Source organism: Bufo bufo, chromosome 6 (genome assembly GCF_905171765.1).
Source record: "Bufo bufo chromosome 6, aBufBuf1.1, whole genome shotgun sequence".
Lineage (NCBI taxonomy): Eukaryota > Metazoa > Chordata > Amphibia > Anura > Bufonidae > Bufo > Bufo bufo.
Window position 1 is genome coordinate 21,067,043 of NC_053394.1, and position 21,918 is coordinate 21,088,960.

The following is a 21,918-nucleotide window of genomic DNA, read 5'->3' on the forward strand; positions in this document are numbered from 1 at the left end:
GATGAAGAGGGACTTCAGTTTAGAAAAGGCCTCCTGTGCCTCCGGAGTCCACACGAAGGGGACAGTCTTTTTTATTAGTTGAATGATTGGGGCGATGATTTTCGAAAAGTTCCTGATGAACTTCCGATAAAAGTTTGCGAAACCTACAAACCTCTGGACCTCCTTTTTGTTCTTCGGGGCGGGCCACTCTGTCACTACCTGGATCTTCCGGGGATCCATACTTAAGCCCTCCAGGGAAATAATATAGCCGAGGAATTGGGTGGAAGTCTGTTCAAATTCACACTTCTTCAATTTAATATAGAGAGACTGTTCACAGAGTTTCTGTAGCACCCTGCGGACATGCCCACGATGTTGTTCAAGGTCTTCTGAGAAAATCAAAATATCGTCCAGATCGTCTGGGGCGTCTACCCTGGCGAGCTCATCCTTTATAAGTTCGGAGAGTCCGTGGTGAAATTGACTTTTCTGGGCCGCTGGGTTCCAGGTGGTGTCCGTGACCCAGTGGCGGAACTTGGAGGTATACTCGGCTACAGAGCGTCTTCCCTGCCGTAGACTGTGCATCCTTGCCTCGGCAGTCGCGCAGCGGTTAGGGTCGTCGAAGACTTGGCTCATGGCTGTGGTGAAGTTTTCAAGGTTATTCAATAAGGGACTGTGGGATTCCACATATGGGGATGCCCATACCAGGGCCTCGTCAGTTAGAAGGTTGATGATAAACAGGATCTTCTTTCTGTCTGAGGAAAAGGAGCCGGCTGCATCTGAAAGTAGATACGGCACTGGTTGAGGAACCCCCGAAATTAGCGCTGATCGCTGTTAAACTTTGATGGGAGAGGTATGCGGGTGTCTGTGACCGTGCCACGTACGTCCAGTAGTTGATGCTGCAAGTCGATAATTTCCCTCTGTTGGCTCTGGATTGCGACTTGAAGTTGAGCCATTTCCTTTTGGGCAGTGGCGCCAAACTCCTGAAGTTCGGAGACTTGTTTGCGCAGGGTGGTCATCGCAGACTCCATTTTAAGGGCTGGTTATTCTGTTAGGGGTGCTAGCTCACCTGTGTGGGAGGGCACCGGGCAGTGTACCGGGTGTAATCCTGTAGTGGGAGACCGCAAGGAGAGAGGCGGGATGGAGGCGTCCGAATCGACAGAAGAGAGGTAGACGGTAGTAGAGGATCAAGCAAGAGAGTAGTCGGGGACGATTCCGAGGTTGGCAGCAGTCGAGTTGGTAGTAGTAGCAGCAGCAACAGAGGAACAGCGGTAGATACAGCAGGATCAAGTTCAGAAGAACAATAACCAGCGGGGGTCAGGTGCAAGAGGCTGGGTTTATAAAGAGGAAGTAGCAGGAGCAAGGAATCACAGAGATTAACAAGGCAATGCTGGAACAGGGTAGATCAAAGAGTTCAGTAGAAGGAAAAGTCCAGAAGGGTTGGTAGTCTAGTGGCTAGAGCTACCGCCTGGGACATGGCTGGTCACGGGTTCGAATCCTGACACAGATATACTACATGTACACAAGCACAGAAACATCTGCAGAACTATGTATTGTATATATTCATACTAACGACTAGATATGAGCGAATTTCTTAAAGGTTCGATTCTCCTGATTCTCTGAATTTCACAAAAAAATCGCTTTGTGACGAATTACTTCTTCACGAAGCGCATTCTTTTGTATGTAGTGGGTGCAATGACAGGGAGCTATGATAGTGCCGCCCCCATCATTGTACCCCTCAGATGCCGCGTTCATACATGATCGTAACATCTGAGTGTAAAATTAACAATAAAAGAAAATTTTAATCAAACTTCCAGCCTCCATTTGCTCACGATGGGCCGGCCGCCGCCATCTTGCTTGAAGATCTCAGTTGAAATCCTGTGTGGCGCGAGATTGCGTCATCATGCCAGATCTTCAAGCAAGATGGCGGCTGGCGGCCCGTCGCGAGCAAATGGAGGAGGTAAGTTTGAATTTTTTAGTTTTTTATACTATTTTAGGTTAAATTGATTCACTGACACGAAGCACGAGGAAATTCGACTTTCGAATTTATCCTGAAATTCGGATCGAATTCCACTTCGTCGGATTCGATTCACTCATCTCTACTTACAACATCCTTCATTTTACCCAACACATTTTGCATATAAGTTTACATATAAGTTCATGGATATATATGTATGCTTAGGATATAAATACATTTTTGTACATTTGGTCCACTGGTGTTCTGTGGCTTAATAGTTCAACAAAGCTTCAAAGACATAACTGATTCTTATCCTCATGTGTTCTTTTGCAGTCAAATACCCTGGCCGCATGCAGTGCCTGGACGCCCCCATCCTGACTGACTCCCAGTGTAGCAGCATCTACCCAGGAACGGTCTCCCCCGACATGATCTGTATTGGATACCTGGAAGGTGGCAAGGATTCGTGCAAGGTAAATGTCAACTTATAATAATGCAAACTAAGCAATCACAGGTATTCGTATGTTCTGTACTTAACCAGGAGGTGAGTAAAGGCTAAGTCCTTACAGGCTGTATTGGCCCTTGTGGTCTTGGAGACCCACAAAAGGATCACACAGTGGTTGACCCAGACTCAGAAGATTCATCAAGAGCAGATATTGATGCAATAGGTGTGGCAGTTACCGTGTCTCTTACAGAGAGTACAGGAGTAATGCTTACACAAAGGCACAACACTTAACAGTTACAATTCTAGGCAGAGGCATTGAGCTTAGAAGTTACAATTTCTGCCTGTGGTACTAAACTTGATGGCTATAACTCTGGGCAGGGGCCCTATGTTTGATGGTTACAACAACAGGTAAACTCTCTCTCCACTGCATACATATTAGGCAATAAGCCACATATCTGGAATTTCTCTAAGGCTACTTTCACACCTGCGTTCAGGTGTCCGCTCGTGAGCTCCGTTTGAAGGGGCTCACGAGCGGTCCTGAACGCAGCCGTCCAGCCCTGATGCATTCTCAATGGAGGCGGATCCACTGAGAATGCATCCGCCTGCCAGCGCTCAGCCTCTGCTCCGCTCAGTGAGCGGACACCTGAACGCTGCTTGCAGCGTTCGGATCCGTCCAGGCTTATAATGGAAGTCAATGGGGACGGATCCGCTTGAAGATGACACAATATGGCTCAATCTTCAAGCAGATCCGTTCCCCATTGACTTTCAATGTAAAGTCTGAACGGATCCGCTCAGGCTACTTTCAGACTTAGAAAATTTTCTAAGTTATAATGCAGACGGATCCGTTCTGAACGGATGCGAACGTCTGCATTATAGGAGCGGATCCGTCTGATGAAACATCAGACGGATCCGCTCCGAACGCTAGTGTGAAAGTAGCCTAAACCAGCTTTGTGCACTATGGCACACAAATCTCTATCAAGAATAGCTCACTCGCAGTAGCTTGGAGTTCAGATCTGGTCTATAACCAGTCGTAACTAGTGATGAGCGGCGGGGGCAATATTCAAATTTGTGATATTTAGAGAATTTGCGATTATTTTCTTGATTGCGAAAATCAGCAATGTAATATGCGCATATTGCACACGCAATACAGGCGTGGGTCACTTTTGCTAGATTTTTCAAGCTTCTAGAAGTTTCCTGAGACTGGAGAAAATGGTTGGCACGGCAGAACATTACAATAGCTTTATATGCAGATAGAGTGCTCCAATATATTCGCGATTGCGCACATCAGCAATTAATGATGCACATATTATGGCGCAATACGTTCAACTTCACAATTTAGCAGGTCTGACTACATATTACTGATTGGTGCACTAAGTATTGTTGTGAACTTATAAGAAAGCTTGGCGGCTCTACCGTAGTCTCAAGAATTGAACTGGTGCACTCCTGGCGGTACCCACAATACTGTGAGAAAGGATAAGATAATTGAACAATATGTACTTCTGTCAGCTGCAGGGGTGGAAGGGAGGGTGACTTTCTCCCTGCAACTCACACTCGGACAGCACAGTGCTGCTGTCTTAGAGTGAGCTGTTCAAAAAGACACCCCCCCGATCTGGTTAGGCCACGCCCCCTCCCACTCCTCACCCGACTGAGATTGAAAAAAATGAATTTAAAAATCAACTTCTAGGTCCCACTAAGCCACGCCCCGATCTGGTTAGACCACGCCCCCCCTCCACTCCTCAGCCGACAGGGATTGAAAAAATTAAGGTAAAAATCAACTTCTGTCAGCTGCAGAGGTGGGAGGGAGGGTGACTTTCTCCCTGCAGCTCACACTCAGACAGTACAGTGCTGCTGTCTTAGAGTGAGCTGTTCAAAAGAAAAAAAACCTAATCCAGTAAAGGCCACTGTTAAGGGGGCGGGCCCCTGTGGAAGTCACTGTCAAGGGGGTGGTATGCTGTGAAAGTCACTGTTAAAGGGGAAGGCTGCTGTAAAGGTCAAAGTTAAGTGGGTGGGCTGCTGTGGAGGTCCAATTTTTAGGAAAGGTGCACTGTGGGGGGTTAGTGTTAAGGGGTGGGGGGCTATGGAGGTCACTGTTATAGTGGATAGTGTTGATATCTTTTAGCAACACACACAAACATTAAATCAAATAAATTAAATATACCCTAGCGAAGCCGGCTCCTTCAGCTAGTAAATAAAATTAAATTAAAACCAATGAATGTCTTGTAAATGCTGGCGGCTCTCTGACAAATAGCCCCCTAGGTCGGGGTTTTGTACACTCTGTACAGTAAACCCTTATTGTACAGGTAATCTTGCCCAAATATACACAAATTCCAGGACAACTGTAGGAAAATTTTAGCTGAATATAAACCTAGATTTGTACAAATCACTCTATTTTCGTGGTATAGTGTTCCTGTATATTTGAACACCTCTGGGGAAGTCCCTTAATAAGACAATGTCTCTGGAGAATATAGTAAGGATTCTGCTGGAAATACAGTCAGGTCCATAAATATTGGGACATTGACACAATTCTAACATTTTTGGCTCTATACACTACCACAATGGATTTAAAATTAAATGAACAAGATGTGCTTTACCTGCAGACTGTCAGCTTTAATTTGAGGGTATTTACATCCAAATCAGGTGAACGGTGCAGAAATTACAACAGTTTGCATATGTGCCTCGCACTTGTTAAGGGACCAAAAGTAATGGGATAATTGGTTTCTCAGCTGTTCCATGGCCAGGTGTGTATTATTCCCTTATTATCCCAATTACAGTGAGCAGATAAAAGGTCCAGAGTTAATTTCAAGTGTGCTATTTACATTTGGAATCTGTTGCTGTCAACTCTTAAGATGAGATCCAAAGAGCTGTCACTATCACTGTAGCAAGCCATCATTAAGCTGAAAAAACACAACAAAACCATCAGAGAGATAGCAATAACATTAGGCGTGGCCAAAACAACTGTTTGGAACATTCTTAAAAAGAAGGAACGCATCGGTGAGCTCAGCAACACCAAAAGACCCGGAAGACCACGGAACACAACTGTGGTGGATGACCGGAGAATTCTTTCCCTGGTAAAGAAAACACTCTTTACAACAGTTGCCCAGGTCAAGAACCCTCTCCAGGAGGTAGGTGTGTGTGTGTGTGTCAAAGTCAACAAACAAGAGAAGACTTCACCAGAGTGAATACAGAGGGTTCACCACAAAATGTAAACCATTCGTGAGCCTCAAAAACAGGAGGCCAGATTAGAGTTTGCCAAATGACATCTAAAAAAGCCTTCACAGTTCTGGAACAACATCCTATGGACAGATGAGACCAAGATCAACTTGTACCTGAGTAATGGAAAGAGAAGAGTATGGAGAAGGAAAGGAACTGCTCATGATCCTAAGCATACCACCTCATCAGTGAAGCATGGTGGTGGTAGTGTCATGGCGTGGGAATGTATGGCTGCCAATGGAACTGGTTCTCTTGTATTTATTGATGATGTGACTGCTGACAAAAACAGCAGGATGAATTCTGAAGTGTTTCGGGCAATATTATCTGCTCATATTCAATCAAATGCTTCAGAACTCATTGGACGGCGCTTCACAGTGCAGATGGACAATGACCCAAAGCATACTGCAAAAGCAACCAAAGAGTTTTTAAGGGAAAGAAGTGGAATGTTATGCAATGGCCAAGTCAATCACCTATATAGACCTACAGTGTTGTTAATCGACAAACAACAACAAAAAATGACCAAAGTAATCAAAAATACAGTTCATTTTATTGTAATAAATATATAACATATCATGATGTACATAAAAATAAAGACAACAGGGAAAAAACCAGCAGAAAGGCACATGCCATAATCCACTGGCCTATACCGCTGTCACCCACCAAAAGATGTAAAGCTTGTCAGGCATACAGATTGTATATAAATAAATAATCCAGTCGCTAAAAAACAATAATAATAATACTACTATGGCTCAGTATGGAACATTAAATCATCATCTAAGTACATAACCATCCCAGAGGGGACACAGCTCTAAAGTGGAATCTCAGTAAGGGTAATAGAAATGATGAAAGCAATAGCCAGAGACAGGGATTCAGCAGAGGCTAAATATAGACAAGAGGGAGAATTAGTCCCTCAGAGAATAACAATTCAAAGCCCCATAGTAAAGGGTAAACTGAGCCAAACAGAAAATCATAATCAAATCAATGTATACCACAAGACATGATGGGGGGTGAAAACAGCAGCACAGGTCAGGATAGGAACCTCGACGCGCGTTTTGCCTCAGCTTTTGCCTCAGTGGATTACGGCATGTGCCTTTCTGCTGGCTTTTGCCCTGTTGTCTTTATTTTTATGTACATCATGATATGTTATATATTTATTACAATAAAATGAACTGTATTTTTGATTACTTTGGGCATTTTTTGTTGTTGTTTGTTGATTAACAACACTGTAGGTTTATATTGGTTTCCAATTCTTTGCCCAGACACATAGCTTTGTATATTGAGGCTTGTTCTTGGTTTTACAAATCAATCACCGGACCTGAATCCGATTGAGCATTTCACTTGCTGAAGACAAAACTGAAGGGAAAATGCCCCAAGAACAAGCAGGAACTGAAGACAGTTGCAGTAGAGGCCTGGCCGAGCATCACCAGGGATGAAACCCAGCGTCTGGTGATGTCTATGCGTCCCAGACTTCATGCTGTAATTGACTGCAAAGGATTTGCAACCAAGTATTAAAAAGTGAAAGTTTGATTTATGATTATTATTCTGTCCCATTACTTTTGGTCCCTTAACAAGTGGGAGGCACATATGCAAACTGTTGTAATTCCTGCACCGTTCACCTGATTTGGATGTAAATGGCCTCAAATTAAAGCTGACAGTCTGCAGGTAAAGCACATCTTGTTCGTTTCATTTTAAATCCATTGTGGTGGTGTATAGAGCCAAAAATGTTAGATTTGTGTCGATGTCCCAATATTTATGGACCTGACTTATATGGATTTCACAATTTCACAGATGCCCCTCCACTCTTTGGGGTATTTCGTAATCAAAAAATGCTGCCAGCAAAGTTAAAAATACTTTTGGAAATGTCCTGTGATTAAACAGTATATCAGGTGCATCATTCTATTTAAGAGTACTGACTGTATAGTCTTGACACATGTAGAATTGTTCACAACTCTTACGCTCTCAGTCATTATTGGAGTATGTGGCCTGTATATTATTTGCACAAATATAGTTAGAGCTTAGTTATAAGTACAGTACTTTACCGCACCCCAAACTCCGCATCATCCGTGAGGTTGATTCCTTTTTGTGCTTCTAGGAACTACTCGGCGTTCCCACGTGATCCGCAAGCCTCCACGTGGCGTCCCACGTGATAGAGGCGGTGGATATTCCCTGGGTCCTAGCGTGCGTATCGGAAGGTATAGCGGTCTTGTGCAATATTCTTGGCCGGTCGCACTTTAAATGAACGTAAAATATATTTATATAAGTCCAATCGTAATCCTCATGGGTCTCCCTCACCGTTCATATACCATATACACTGCTCAAAAAAATAAAGGGAACACTTAAACAACACAATGTAACTCCAAGTCAATCACACTTCTGTGAAATCAAACTGTCCACTTAGGAAGCAACACTGAGTGACAATCAATTTCACATGCTGTTGTGAAAATGGGATAGACAACAGGTGGAAATTATAGGCAATTAGCAAGACACCCCCAATAAAGGATTGGTTCTGCAGGTGGTGACCACAGACCACTTCTCAGTTCCTATGCTTCCTGGCTGATGTTTTGGTCACTTTTGAATGCTGGCGGTGCTTTCACTCTAGTGGTAGCATGAGACGGAGTCTACAACCCACACAAGTGGCTCTGGTAGTGCAGCTTATCCAGGATGGCACATCAATGCGAGCTGTGGCAAGAAGGTTTGCTTTGTCTGTCAGCGTAGTGTCCAGAGCATGGAGGCGCTACCAGGAGACAGGCCAGTATATCAGGAGACCTGGAGGAGGCCGTAGGAGGGCAACAACCCAGCAGCAGGACCGCTACCTCCGCCTTTGTGCAAGGAGGAACAGGAGGAGCACTGTCAGAGCCCTGCAAAATGACCTCCAGCAGGCCACAAATGTGCATGTGTCTGCTCAAACGGTCAGAAACAGACTCCATGAGGGTGATATGAGGGCCCGACGTCCACAGGTGGGGGTTGGGATTACAGCCCAACACCGTGCAGGACGTTTGGCATTTGCCAGAGAACACCAAGATTGGCAAATTCGCCACTGGCGCCCTGTGCTCTTCACAGATAAAAGCAGGTTCACACTGAGCACATGTGACAGACGTGACAGAGTCTGGAGACGCAGTGGAAAACATTCTGCTGCCTGCAACATCCTCCAGCATGGGTCAGTAATGGTGTGGGGTGGCATTTCTTTGGAGGGCCGCACAGCCCTCCATGTGCTCGCCAGAGGTAGCCTGACTGCCATTAGGTACCGAGATGAGATCCTCAGACCCCTTGTGAGACCATATGCTGGTGCGGTTGGCCCTTGGTTCCTCCTAATGCAAGACAATGCTAGACCTCATGTGGCTGGAGTGTGTCAGCAGTTCCTGCAAGATGAAGGAATTGATGCTATGGACTGGCCCGCCCGTTCCCCAGACCTGAATCCAATTGAGCACATCTGGGAAATCATGTCTCGCTCTATCCACCAACGTCACGTTGCACCACACACTGCCCAGGAGTTGGCAGATGCTTTAGTCCAGGTCTGGGAGGAGATCCCTCAGGAGACCGTCCGCCACCTCATCAGGAGCATGCACAGGCGTTGTAGGGAGGTCATACAGGCACGTGGGAACCACACACACTACTGAGCCTCATTTTGACTTGTTTTAAGGACATTACATCAAAGTTGGATCAGCCTGTAGTGTGTTTTTCCACTTTAATTTTGCGTGTGACTCCAAATCCAGACCTCCATGGGTTGAAAATTTTGATTTCCATTTTTTTATTTTTGTGTGATTTTGTTGTCAGCACATTCAACTATGTAAAGATCAAAGTATTTCAGAAGAATATTTCATTAACTCAGATCTAGGATGTGTTATTTTTGTGTTCCCTTTATTTTTTTGAGCAGTGTATATATATATATACTAACTATCTAATGTAATGACACAGCAAAGCACAGCAATGTCACTACGGTCTCTCTCTCTCTCTCTCTCTCAGATCTGCAAAAAACATCAGAAAATGGCTGCTGGGAAGGTTCTTATATAGTAAGGGGTAGGCAACTTTCCTATTGGTTGCTAGGGATGTTGCTAAGCTCAGACAAAGACATTGCAGCCTTCTCATTGGCCCACAAGCAAGAAGCAGGGAGGGATCATGGGTTCAGATGAAAAAAAAATCTAGAATATTCGCGAATACGAATATATGGCACTATATTCTAAATCTTTGCGAATTCTTGAAGTGGCGATATTCACGATTAAAATTCGTGATTCGAATATTCGCGCCCAACACTAGTCGTAATCTTCTCTGGCCACTCAAGGGCAGGTAGAATACCTAGTGCCTTCACGTCTTAACACTGGTACCGGGTATAGATGACCTTATTCCTACTGTCACTACTCACTGCTACCAGTCTTCTACAAGCAGGAGGGCTTTAGTGTGTATCTCACTCCTCCAACAAACTCACTAGCCACAGGGTGCTCTAAGAGTAATTTTTATATAACCCCCATCAATATGAGGGGTGACATAGTTCTTACATGGCATCATTAAAATATAGCAGATGCTAACTACATGCAATTGAAGGATATATCTGTGGATGGACAGGTGGTAAAGTTACTGACAGTCCACATCAACTACTGTATCTTTCAAACTTCTACATAATTGATTTACAGAAATGATCAAACACTTGGTTGCTGGATACAGAATTAGTCTATAGCAGGCAGCCCTATTACTGACAAATTTCAACAACCACATTATATGGCCTCAAAACCCAGTTCTATTCAGGAAACTCAGATGACTATATTTCTATGATCTGTTCATCTGAACTGCAAAAAGGTCCTTCGGTCATATTAAGACTAGGGTTGAGCGAACCAGAACTGTAAAGTTTGGGTTCATACCGAACTTTAGGATTTTTGGACCCCGGACCCGAACCCGAACATTTCAGTAAAAGTTCGGGTTCGGTGTTCGGCGCTTTCTTGGCGCTTTTTGAAAAGCTGCAGAGCAGCCAATCAACAAGCGGTTAACTGTCTGACCTTAGAAGCCATCACAGCCATGCCTACTAATGGCATGGCTGTGATTGGCCAGAACAGCATGTGACCCAGGCTCTATATAAGCTTGAGTCATGTAGCGCTACACGTCACTCTGCTGATACAAGTGTAGGGAGAGGATGCTGCTGGACTTGTGATTCCAGGGAGAGAATAGGAGAGAATGTAACTCAGCGATCTACAGACAAATAGTTGTGTGGGTGCAAGGCACTATCGTTTTACCCTGCCCTGAGCCCAAAAAAAAACAACTTTTATAATTCTGTAAGTTAGGTGGGCGGCGGCAGCAGCCATTTTATGCAAGCTCAGTGCACCAGCACTGCATCTGAGATTTTGGAACATTGCAAATCACCATTTTTTTTGGCAAACTACAACATCTGGATTAGTCAGTGTGCAATTTAAGCTAGAAATACACCCATCGTTTTCTGGGGTTTTAAAAACACACTTTTTTGACAGAAAACACTATTTTCAGGCCTTGCAGCATCAGCACGTGTGAAATTACAGGCTTATATATACTGCTGTCAAATTCAGTTGTTAAACACTCGTTTGGGCACAAAAAAAATTAGTTGGCAGCCTTGAATGCAGATGTCATTGTGAGATACACCATTAATACATTTGGGTTACATTCAGAGATTTTAAATGCCGCCATTTGGTGCACCACTATTGAATTCAGGACTACACTGGTTCAGGCCGTGTGAGATACACCCTCTAGATACAGGGGTTTGATTCAGACATTTGAAATACAGCCATTTGAAATACAGCCATTTTGTGCAAAGAAATATTTAATTTAGGCCTACACTGGTTCAGGCCCTGTGAGATACCCCCTATACATACAGGGGTTTGATTCAGGCATTTGAAATACAGCCATTTTGTGCGAAGAAATATTTAATTCAGGCCTACACTGGTTCAGGCCATGTGATATACACTATCTACATACAGGGGTTTGATTCAGGGATTTGAAATACAGCCATTTGAAATACAGCCATTTTGTGCAAAGATATATTTACTTCAGGCCTACACTGGTTCAGATCGTGTGAGATACCCCCCTACATACAGGGGTTTGATTCAGTCATTTGAAATACAGCGATTTTGGGCAAAAAAATCTTTAATTGAGGCCGTGTGAGAAACAACCTTTACATACTGTCGTTCTATTCTACTAATAATTAAACACCCATTTAGGGCAAGATCCTAAATTCGAAAAAATATGAGGAGAGCGTCAAATAAGGGACGTGGCCCAGATCGTGGTGCTGCTGGTGGAGCTCCTGTTGCAGGGAGAGGACGTGGTTGATCTGTGGCAGTTACACGCACAAGTGAAACCCCTTCCTCAGGTGCGAGTAGGCGACAGAACCTGCAGCGGTATTTGGTCGGGCCTAATGCGGCTCTACGAATGGTGAGGCATCAACAAGTACAGGCTATAGTAGATTTGGTTGCTGACAGTGGATCCAGTTCCTTCACATTGTCTCCCACCCAGTCTCCTGCTGAAAGACCACAGTTGGCACCTGCAGCCGATGTCCATCAGTCTTTCACCTCACCCCCTTGCAAATCAGCCAAGCAGTCTGAGCCCCAAGTCATGAAGCAGTCTCTTCTGCTTTTTGATGACTCTGTTAGCAGGGTTTCCCAGGGCCATCCACCTAGCCCTGCCCCAGAAGCGGAAGAGATTGAGTGCACCGATGCCCAACCACTTATCTTTCAAGATGAGTACATAGGAGGACCATCGCAGCACGTCTCGGATGATGACGAAACACAGCTCCCAACTGCTGGGGCTTTCGAAAGTGTGCAGACCGACAAGGAGGGCAGGAGTGAAGACTGGGTGCAAGATGATGCGGAGGACGATGAGGTCCTCGACCCCACATGGAATCAAGGTCATGCGAGTGACCTATGTAGTTCAGAGGAAGAGGTGGAGTTCGCACAGAGCCACCAGCACAGCAGAAGAGGGAGCAGGGTGCAAAAGCGGAGCGGCCGTCCTCTAGACATTACGCCTTCTACTGCCCACTGCAGTAAGGGACCGATCACACCAAAGGCAGCTCCAAGGAGTTCCCTGGCGTGGCAGTTCTTCAGACAATATGCTGACGACAAGACACAAGTGGTTTGCACGCTGTGCAATCAGAGCATGAAGCCAGGCATAAACGTTCTCAACCTGAGCACAACCTGCATGACCAGGCATCTAAGTGCAAAGCATGAGCTGCAGTGGAGTAGACACCTCAAAAACCAAGAAAGGTCTCTGGCTCCTCCTGCTTCCTCTTCTGCTACAGTCTCGGCCTCTTCATCCACCTCTGGAGTGACAGTGCCACCTGCCACCCCGCAAACAGAGGATCTGCAGGAAACACCAACACCTGGGTAACCAAGCATCTCCACAATGTCCCACGGAAGCGTTCAGCTCTCCATCTCCCAAACGCTGGAGAGGAGGAGGAAGTACCCCCCTAACCACCTGCGATCCCTAGCCCTGAATGCCAGCATTTCTAAATTACTGGCCTTTGAAATGCTGTCATTCCGTCTGGTGGAGAAGGATAGCTTTAAAGGCCTTATGGTGGTGGCTGTCCCACAGTACGTCGTGCCCAGCCGCCACTACTTTTCAAAGCGAGCCATCCCTTCACTGCACAACCAAGTAGGGGACAAAATCAGGTGTGCACTGCGCAACACCATCTGTGGCAAGGTGCACCTCACTACGGATACGTGGACCAGTAAGCACGGTCAGGGCTGTTATATCTCCATAACAGCACACTGGGTAAATGCAGTGGCGGCTGGGCCTGAGGCGTATAGCAATTTGGTGCATGTCCTTCCACCACCGAGGATTGCAGGGCGCTTCAGTTTGTACTCCTGTTGCTTCCTCCTCCTACTCTGCTTCCTCATCCTCTACCAGCTCCTCATCCGGTCAACATAACACCTTCACCACCATTTTTTCTTCAGGGACCCTTTGGACCCGGGATTAGATATTTAAGGTTCAAATAGCCTGCGGCTAGTAGGTTCCCGTTTCAGGTCTATATTAAAACATAACGTTTACTTCTTAGTTTAAAATATACGGGAAGACAAAGGGGGTGTCTAAAAATAAAGTGTGCTTGTGCTCTGCGGCAATGGAGTATACAGTTCCTTTTAAATATTACTGCTTATTTTGCAGTTATTTACCCTTTATTTTCCTATGTTATCCTATCCTCAAGGGTCAAATACTTCTCTATCTTCATGCTCTGGTTTTAATTTTTTGGTATGACGAGATATCTGCTCTCTATCAACCATATACCAGAGTCTAAGAGTGTGCTTCTCTGATACCTTTAATCTGTCCCTTTCTTTCTAGTAATGGACTAGGATAACTCTCCCTTGCCGTTTGTGTCGACGTGCTTAGTGCCTGCAGCGCACCAAGACACGGACACTGAGTTCAAACTACACTTGCTTAAAACCTAAGTTGTAGCTCCCCCGACATGTTTTGCCACTGCTGTAGCGTCTTCAGGGGCAATGGAGCTACTATCAACACGATCGCCATATGAGTTGGTGTTTGAATATCCTATTGGCGGACCTTTTCCTTTCTATTCACCAAGAGACATCCGGCGATCGTGTGATAGCTATACAAACAGGCCAATGGGTTCCGCTCTCAGTGCTTGGTCAGTCGTAAGCATCACCAATAATTTCAGGGGGGGTGCGCATGTGTAAGAACTTATTCCTTTGTCCCGATCTTGTTTGGGGAAACCGCGCATGTCCTGTCGGTCTGAACTCTCCATTCCTATTTACCATCTCTTCTACAGATTCTAAGTCGGGGCGCATGCGTCCGAACTTATGGTAAGTATATTCGTAGGCAATTCTCATTGCGCATAGTATATAAAATATATTTACTCTGACCCAATATATTTATTTATTTTGCACTTTGTCCTCATTCCTGAATTTTGATGCTTTGGTGGGGTATCCTACAAATATGTGCCATAGTGGTACCATTCCTATATAGAGTCTACATCTGATGATCTATTCCACAGTCTTTATTTTATATATTATATTAATTAGATATTCATTCATCTAGTAGTATTTAATATGTTTTATAGTCTTTAATATATATAGTGGATAGTAAATTCTTCTTTTGGGATGTTTATTAGATTCTATGAATATTTCATCCTCTCTTATAATCCGTAGGTTATAGGAATGACACTATGGCTCTGATACTCCCACGACTGATACTGACCACGATGGTAATTGGCCTTCCTCTTTTTCCTTCCTTTTTATTTCTTTATAATATATTATTTTTTATTTTTTATATGTACTTCAGTATTCTAGGTTTCTTCAGTATTCTGGGTTTCTAATAAAATATTTTTATTTTATTTTTAGATAAATGCTGTGAATGAAAACCCTTCATTCAGTCTATAAGGACTCATAGTATTTAATCTATCGATCCATCGAGCTTCACTTTGTAAAAGTTTTTTATCCAGATTCCTCCCTCTTGGTCCCATGGATATTTTTTCAATTCCCCAGAACTGTAGAATGGAGCTCTGGTTGCCATGTATATATTTAATATGTCTAGCCAGAGGGGTATCTTTGTCTGTTTCAATTGTGCTCAAATGGCCTGAGATGCAGCGTCTCAGTACCTGTATAGTTTAACCCACATACAATTTGGGGCATGGGCAGGCGGCTATATAGATAACTCCTTGTGTCCTACATGTTATCAGCTGTCTAATTTCGTATTATTTCTTATCCCCAGGGTTCGTGTATTTCTTGATACAAGGTATGTATTTACAGAAGGAACAACTTCCACATGGTGATGATCCCCTATATCTCTCCCTTGTCTCAGCAGTTCGAGTTTTTTCCCCTGCTAGGTGACTATGGACCAATTGGTCTTTGAGATTCGGGCCTCTTCTGTATGTTACAGATGGATATGGGGTGAGGACCATGGGCGCACATCTATTAGGGCCCATATGTTTAGTCCTCCATGTTTGTTTTTTGTTCCTCTGGTATGTCATTATCTATTATTTTTCATATGCCGACAGTGATGTGTCCCATTATTAGGACCGCCCCTCTTTGTAACCGGAAGTGACGCGATGCGTTACAGGCTGGAACGCACTCGCCTCCTTCCTATGTGTGGCCACACATGTCCTTTCCCAGCTGTTCATTATACAGACTAATTATTTAGCTATAAAGTCACTCTGTTAGCCTCCTCCATATACACTCTCCCCCCCCTGAAGAAGCTTACGCGAAACGTGCGTTGGGGCTCTGTTGGTTCACCACTCAGGTATTTACTTCATGGTTTATCTATGGCTATTTCTATGTGATATACTTATGCACTTTGTCATTCTCTGCACTATGCACTTCATATCTTGGCATGTATTGTACCTCACCCTGATCTAGGCCTGGTAGCCTTGGCTAGGTTTCATATATTTGATATTTGGCTTTGTGCCATACGTACATATTTTAGGACATTTTTATCATTTTCCTAGCCTTGACACGTTCTGTTATCCAGTGGTGTTCCATTATTTTGAGTGCTCCCCAATTACCATTGTGTTGTATTTTTTATGTGCATTTTAATACATTTTGTCTCGTGTTGAGACTATAATAAAGTTTACATCCATCATTATTTTGTGCTAGCCTTGTTCTCTTTTTTGGTGTTACATCGTACGTGCAGGCTCAGCACGTGTACTCACATTTTTTGTGAGTCATCCTCTATTGGTGATATATATATACACTGCTATACCTAGTAGGCCGGTTAAAAAAATAAATAGTCAGTTACATTTTCGGGTGAAATTCACCAATTTTTGGGCGTATAGTACCACTGCTATACCTAGCAGGCCGGTTAAAAAAATAAATAAATAGTCAGCTACATTTTCGGGTGAAATTCACCAATTTTTGGGTGTATAGTACCACTGCTATACCTAGTAGGCCGTTAAAAAAAAAAAAAAATAATTGTCATTAACATTTTCTGGTGAAATTAACCAATTTTTGGGTGTATAGTACCACTGCTATACCTAGTAGGCCAGTTAAAAAATAAAAATAAATTGTTATTAACATTTTCGGGTGAAATTCACCAATTTTTGGGTGTATAGTACCACTGCTATACCTAGTAAGCCGGTTAAAAAAAATTAAATTGTCATTAACATTTTCGGGTGAAATTAACCAATTTTTGGGTGTATAGTACCACTGCTATACCTAGTAGGCCGGTTAAAAAATAATAATAAATTGTCATTAACATTTTCGGGTGAAATTCACCAATTTTTGGGTGTATAGTACCACTGCTATACCTAGTAGACAGGTTAAAAAAATTAATAAATAGTCAGTTACATTTTCGGGTGAAATTCACCAATTTTTGAGTGTATAGTACCACTGCTATACATAGTAGAAAGGTTAAAAAAATTAATAAATAGTCAGTTACATTTTCGGGTGAAATTCACCAATTTTTGGGTGTATAGTACCACTGCTTTACCTAGTAGGCCGGTTAACAAAAACAAAATAAATTGGCAGTTACATTTTCTGGTGAAATTCAGCTATTTTTTTGGTGTGATGTACCGCTGCTATACCTATTAGACTGGTAAAAATAAAAATAACATTTGTCAGTTACATTTTAGGGTCAAATTCACAAATTTTTGGGTGTAATATACCCCTCCTCTACCTAGTTGACAGCTTAATAAATTTCAATTTTCTGTTACATTCTTGGGTTGACATTATACAATTTTAGACGTGAATAAACCCCTCCTCTGCATAGGTGACAGGGAATAAAATTTCTGAAATGCTTCTTTAATTGATGCGCCCCACCTCCTTTGATTCAATGCTTAAACATAAACAAGTTGTACCACATTTGCGCTTCAATACTTTGTCCCACATTTCTGCTATACTCTTTTCGCCAACATTTGCGCCTCAATAGCTTTTCCCACAATTCCGCTTGACTCTTTTGGCCCACATTTGGGCTTCTGTAAGTTGTCCCACACTTGGGCTTCTGAAATTTGTCCCACATTTGCGCCTCAATAGCTTTTCCCACATTTCTGCTAGATCCCAAACATTTTTTTAAAAATTGTATTTCATTTATTCTAAATCAATGAATGTTTTCCTAATTTGTTTCTGCTATAGCTAAGTTTACCATTTTGCACAAATCATGCCAGCAGGAATGGGGGGAGAACAACTACTGAGAGTTTTCATGATTCAGAAAAGGATATGTCTTCAATGATAAAGTCAGCACTGCTATACGGGTTCTTAAAAAGAAATCGCAAGGTCCTGTGGCAAAGGAAGAACTGCCTCTACAAATATGTTTACATGTGACAGGAGTTATTTTTACGTATTTTATGTTATTTTAAGTCATTTCCCTATCCATATCTGTTTGCAGAGCACTTGCCATGCTCTTAACCACATTTTGATGCCATGTGCAGCCCTCTAGCCCTTTCCATGACATTTTTACAGCCATTTTAGTGCTCAAAAGTTCGGGTCCCCATTGACTTCAATGGAGTTCGGGGTCAAGTTCGGGTCAAGTTCAGGTCCCGAACTCAAACTTTTTTCCGAAGTTCGGCCGAACCCGAACATCCAGGTGTCTGCTTAACTCTAATTAAGACCAAAAAAATAAATCCTGTGAACCCAACCTTTGCCTTCTTGTGATGTGGCTGGTACACTGTTTTACGATTTACTAAGGATGAATCTATAATTATGCTTTTTCTCTTCTCAGGGTGACTCAGGTGGACCAGTGGTCTGCAATGGAGAGCTCCAAGCTTTTTACGTCTGGGGAAAAGGCTGCGGTCTCAAGACCTATCCTGGTGTCTACATCAGGGTATGCAGCTACAACTCCTGGATCTCCAGCACCATGGCTGCCAACTAAATCCTTCAGTCACCTATTTTCTTGACCCAGTTCACCAATCACATTAATAAATGTGACATTGCTTCTACCTAATTGTATTTCATTTATTCTAAAACAATGTCTGTTTTCCTGATTTGTTTCTGCTATAGCTAAGTTTACCATTTTGCACAAATCATGCCAGCAGGAATGGGGAGAGAACAACTACTGAGAGTTTTCATGATTCAGAAAAGGATATGTCTTCAAGTCAGCTCTGCTATACGGGTTCTTAAAACGAAATGGTTTTGTGGCAAAGAAAGAACTGCCTCTACCAACATGTTTACATGCGACAGAAGTTGTCCATTTAGTGACCACTAAAGGAATGCATAAAAATAGCTGAAAATGGGATGATCCAATTGGATATCTTCCCTATCAACTTTCGATGTTCTTTTATGCGCCTACCATGGTGATCACGGGTTCCATGCCAGAGAGGGAGCGTGAGAAAGGGATACCACATCCAAGGCAGGTCAATGGCTGAAATGTGATCGAGCGGAAATGTGAGATAAGTTGTTAAAGCAGAAGGATCTAATGAAAGGGGGGGGCGCGCGACAATTAAAGACAAATTTTAGAAATTTAAGTCCCTGTCACCTATGCAGAGCAGGGGTTTTTCATCGGCAAAAATGGGTTAATGTCACCCACCAATGGAACAGACGATTTTTAAAAATTTCGGTCCCTGTCAACTATGCAGAGCAGGGGTTTATTCACGGCAAAACTGGGTTCATGTCACCCACCAATTGAACAGACGAATTTACAAAAACTTGGTCACTGTCACCTATGCAGAGCAGGGGTTTGTATACGGGAAAAATGGTAAAATATCACCCGAGAATGTAACAGACGATTTTTAGAAATTTAGGTCCCTGTCACCTATGCAGAGCAGGGGTTTATTCACAGCAAAACTGGGTTCATGTCACCCACCAATGGAACAGACGGTTTTACAAAAATTAGGTCCTTGTCACCTACGTATGCAAAGCAGGGGTTTGAATATGGCAAACATGGTAAAATGTCACCTGAGAATGTAACAGACGCTTTTGCACCCTGCTCCCTCTTCTGCTGTGCTGCTGCCTCTGTGTGACCACCGCCTCTTCCTCCAAACAGCACACGTTAATCGTTTGACCTTGATTCCATGTGGGGTCTAGTACCTCATCATCCTCCACATCATCTTCCACCCACTCTTTACCCCTGCCCTCCTTGTTGGTCTGCAGACTGCAGAAATCTGCAGCAGTTGGCAATTTAAAACATTTAAAAATTCTATTTTTTATTTAAAAAAAATAAAACAAACATTTTCTAAAAATTACATTTTTTTTATAAATTAAAAAAATAATTAAAAAGTAATAAAAAAAAAAACATGACTAAAATGTTTTAAATAATTTTTTTTTTTAACATTTTGGAGACTCTAAAAAGTGGGCCACAAACAACCAATCAGAATTTCCATATTGACTTCAATGAGAAAAATGAAATTGCTGCTATTCTCACAGTATTTAAGCCAGAACTTTTTATTTATATCATAACAAAACGACACAACACAAAGACGATTTCCAATAAAGGACTAAACCCGGCCAGTTTCCCAACCCACACCCCCCTTCTACATTCATAGTACCCATTTATGCACATCCATACACTATTTACATATTTACATATCAACATACTTAGATAACTAAGACAAAACTAAAAGAATAAATAAATTAAAAGACAACAATATATACAATATATACAGGACCTATCCATAACCCTAAATGTAACTTATAACCCATCACCCGTCCCCACATAACACACCAAACCGGTCTCCCACAGAAGTTCAAGAGGATAACCCCGAGCTTCTCCAGTTCCATAGTTCTCCCCAGTCGGACTGGGACTGACCGGTTTGTAAGATTTTTTATTTTTTATTTTTTATTTATTATTATTTATTTTTATTATACACACACATATATAAATATATATACATAACCCCCCCAAAACCCCCCTCCCAACCTGACTAACCCCAAAACATTAAGTCCCTATATAGTCAACTTATACATATGCAATATACACTGCTCAAAAAAATAAAGGGAACACAAAAATAACACATCCTAGATCTGAATTAATTAAATATTCTTATGAAATACTTTGTTCTTTACATAGTTGAATATGCTGACAACAAAATCACACAAAAATAAAAAAAATGGAAATCAAATTTTCAACCCATGGAGGTCTGGATTTGGAGTCACACTCAAAATTAAAGTGGAAAACACACTACAGGCTGATCCAACTTTGATGTAATGTCCTTTAAACAAGTCAAAATGAGGTTCAGTAGTGTGTGTGGCCTCCACGTGCCTGTATGACCTCCCTACAACGCCTGTGCATGCTCCTGATGAGGTGGCGGACGGTCTCCTGAGGGATCACCTCCCAGACCTGGACTAAAGCATCTGCCAACTCCTAGACAGTCTGTGGTAGTGGATAGAGCGAGACATGATGTCCCAGATGTGCTCAATTGGATTCAGGTCTGGGGAACGGGCAGGCCAGTCCATAGCATCAATGCCTTCGTCTTGCAGGAACTGCTGACACACTCCAGCCACATGAGGTCTAGCATTGTCTTGCATTAGGAGGAACCCAGGGCCAACCGCACCAGCATATGGTCTCACAAAGGGTCTGAGGATCTCATCTCGGTACCTCTGGTGAGCACATGGAGGGCTGTGCGGCCCTCCAAAGAAATGCCACCCCACACCATTAATGACCCAATGCCAAACCGGTCATGCTGGAGGATGTTGCAGGCAGCAGAACGTCCTCCACGGCGTCTCCAGACTCTGTCACGTCTGTCACATGTGCTCAGTGTGAACCTGCTTTCATCTGTGAAGAGCACAGGGCGCCAGTGGCGAATTTGCCAATCTTGGTGTTCCCTGGCAAATGCCAAACGTCCTGCACGGTGTTGGGCTGTAAGCACAACCCCCACCTGTGGACGTCGGGCCCTCATATCACCCTCATGGAGTCTGTTTCTGACCGTTTGAGCAGACACATGCACATTTGTGGCCTGCTGGAGGTCATTTTGCAGGGCTCTGGCAGTGCTCCTCCTGTTCCTCCTTGCAAAAAGGCGGAGGTAGCGGTCCTGCTGCTGGGTTGTTGCCCTCCTACGGCCTCCTCCACGTCTCCTGATGTACTGGCCTGTCTCCTGGTAGTGCCTCCATGCTCTGGACACTACGCTGACAGACACAGCAAACCTTCTTGCCACAGCTCGCATTGATGTGCCATCCTGGATAAGCTGCACTACCTGAGCCACTTGTGTGGGTTGTAGACTCAGTCTCATGCTACCACTAGAGTGAAAGCACCGCCAGCATTCAAAAGTGACCAAAACATCAGCCAGGAAGCATAGGAACTGAGAAGTGGTCTGTGATCACCACCTGCAGAACCACTCCTTTATTGGGGGTGTCTTGCTAATTGCCTATAATTTCCACCTGTTGTCTATCCCATTTGGACAACAGCATGTGAAATTGATTGTCACTCAGTGTTGCTTCCTAAGTGGACAGTTTGATTTCGCAGAAGTGTGATTGACTTGGAGTTACATTGTGTTGTTTAAGTGTTCCCTTTA

The 21,918-nt window shown here is 43.3% G+C and overlaps 2 protein-coding genes across 10 annotated transcripts in view; both read left to right on the plus strand.

Moving 5' to 3' along the window:
- LOC121006032 (trypsin-like) overlaps window positions 1-18,344 on the plus strand; it is a 68,193-nt gene extending 49,849 nt beyond the window's left edge. Inside the window, exons 4-5 of the mRNA XM_040438927.1 lie at window positions 2,264-2,400; window positions 18,195-18,344. Of these exons, the coding sequence (XP_040294861.1) occupies window positions 2,264-2,400; window positions 18,195-18,344 (287 nt within the window). The remainder of the gene's footprint in view (window positions 1-2,263; window positions 2,401-18,194) is intronic.
- Window positions 1-21,918, plus strand: part of LOC121006028 (M1-specific T cell receptor beta chain-like) — a 961,123-nt gene that overhangs the window by 712,382 nt on the left and 226,823 nt on the right. The gene's annotated exons all lie outside the window — the stretch shown is intronic.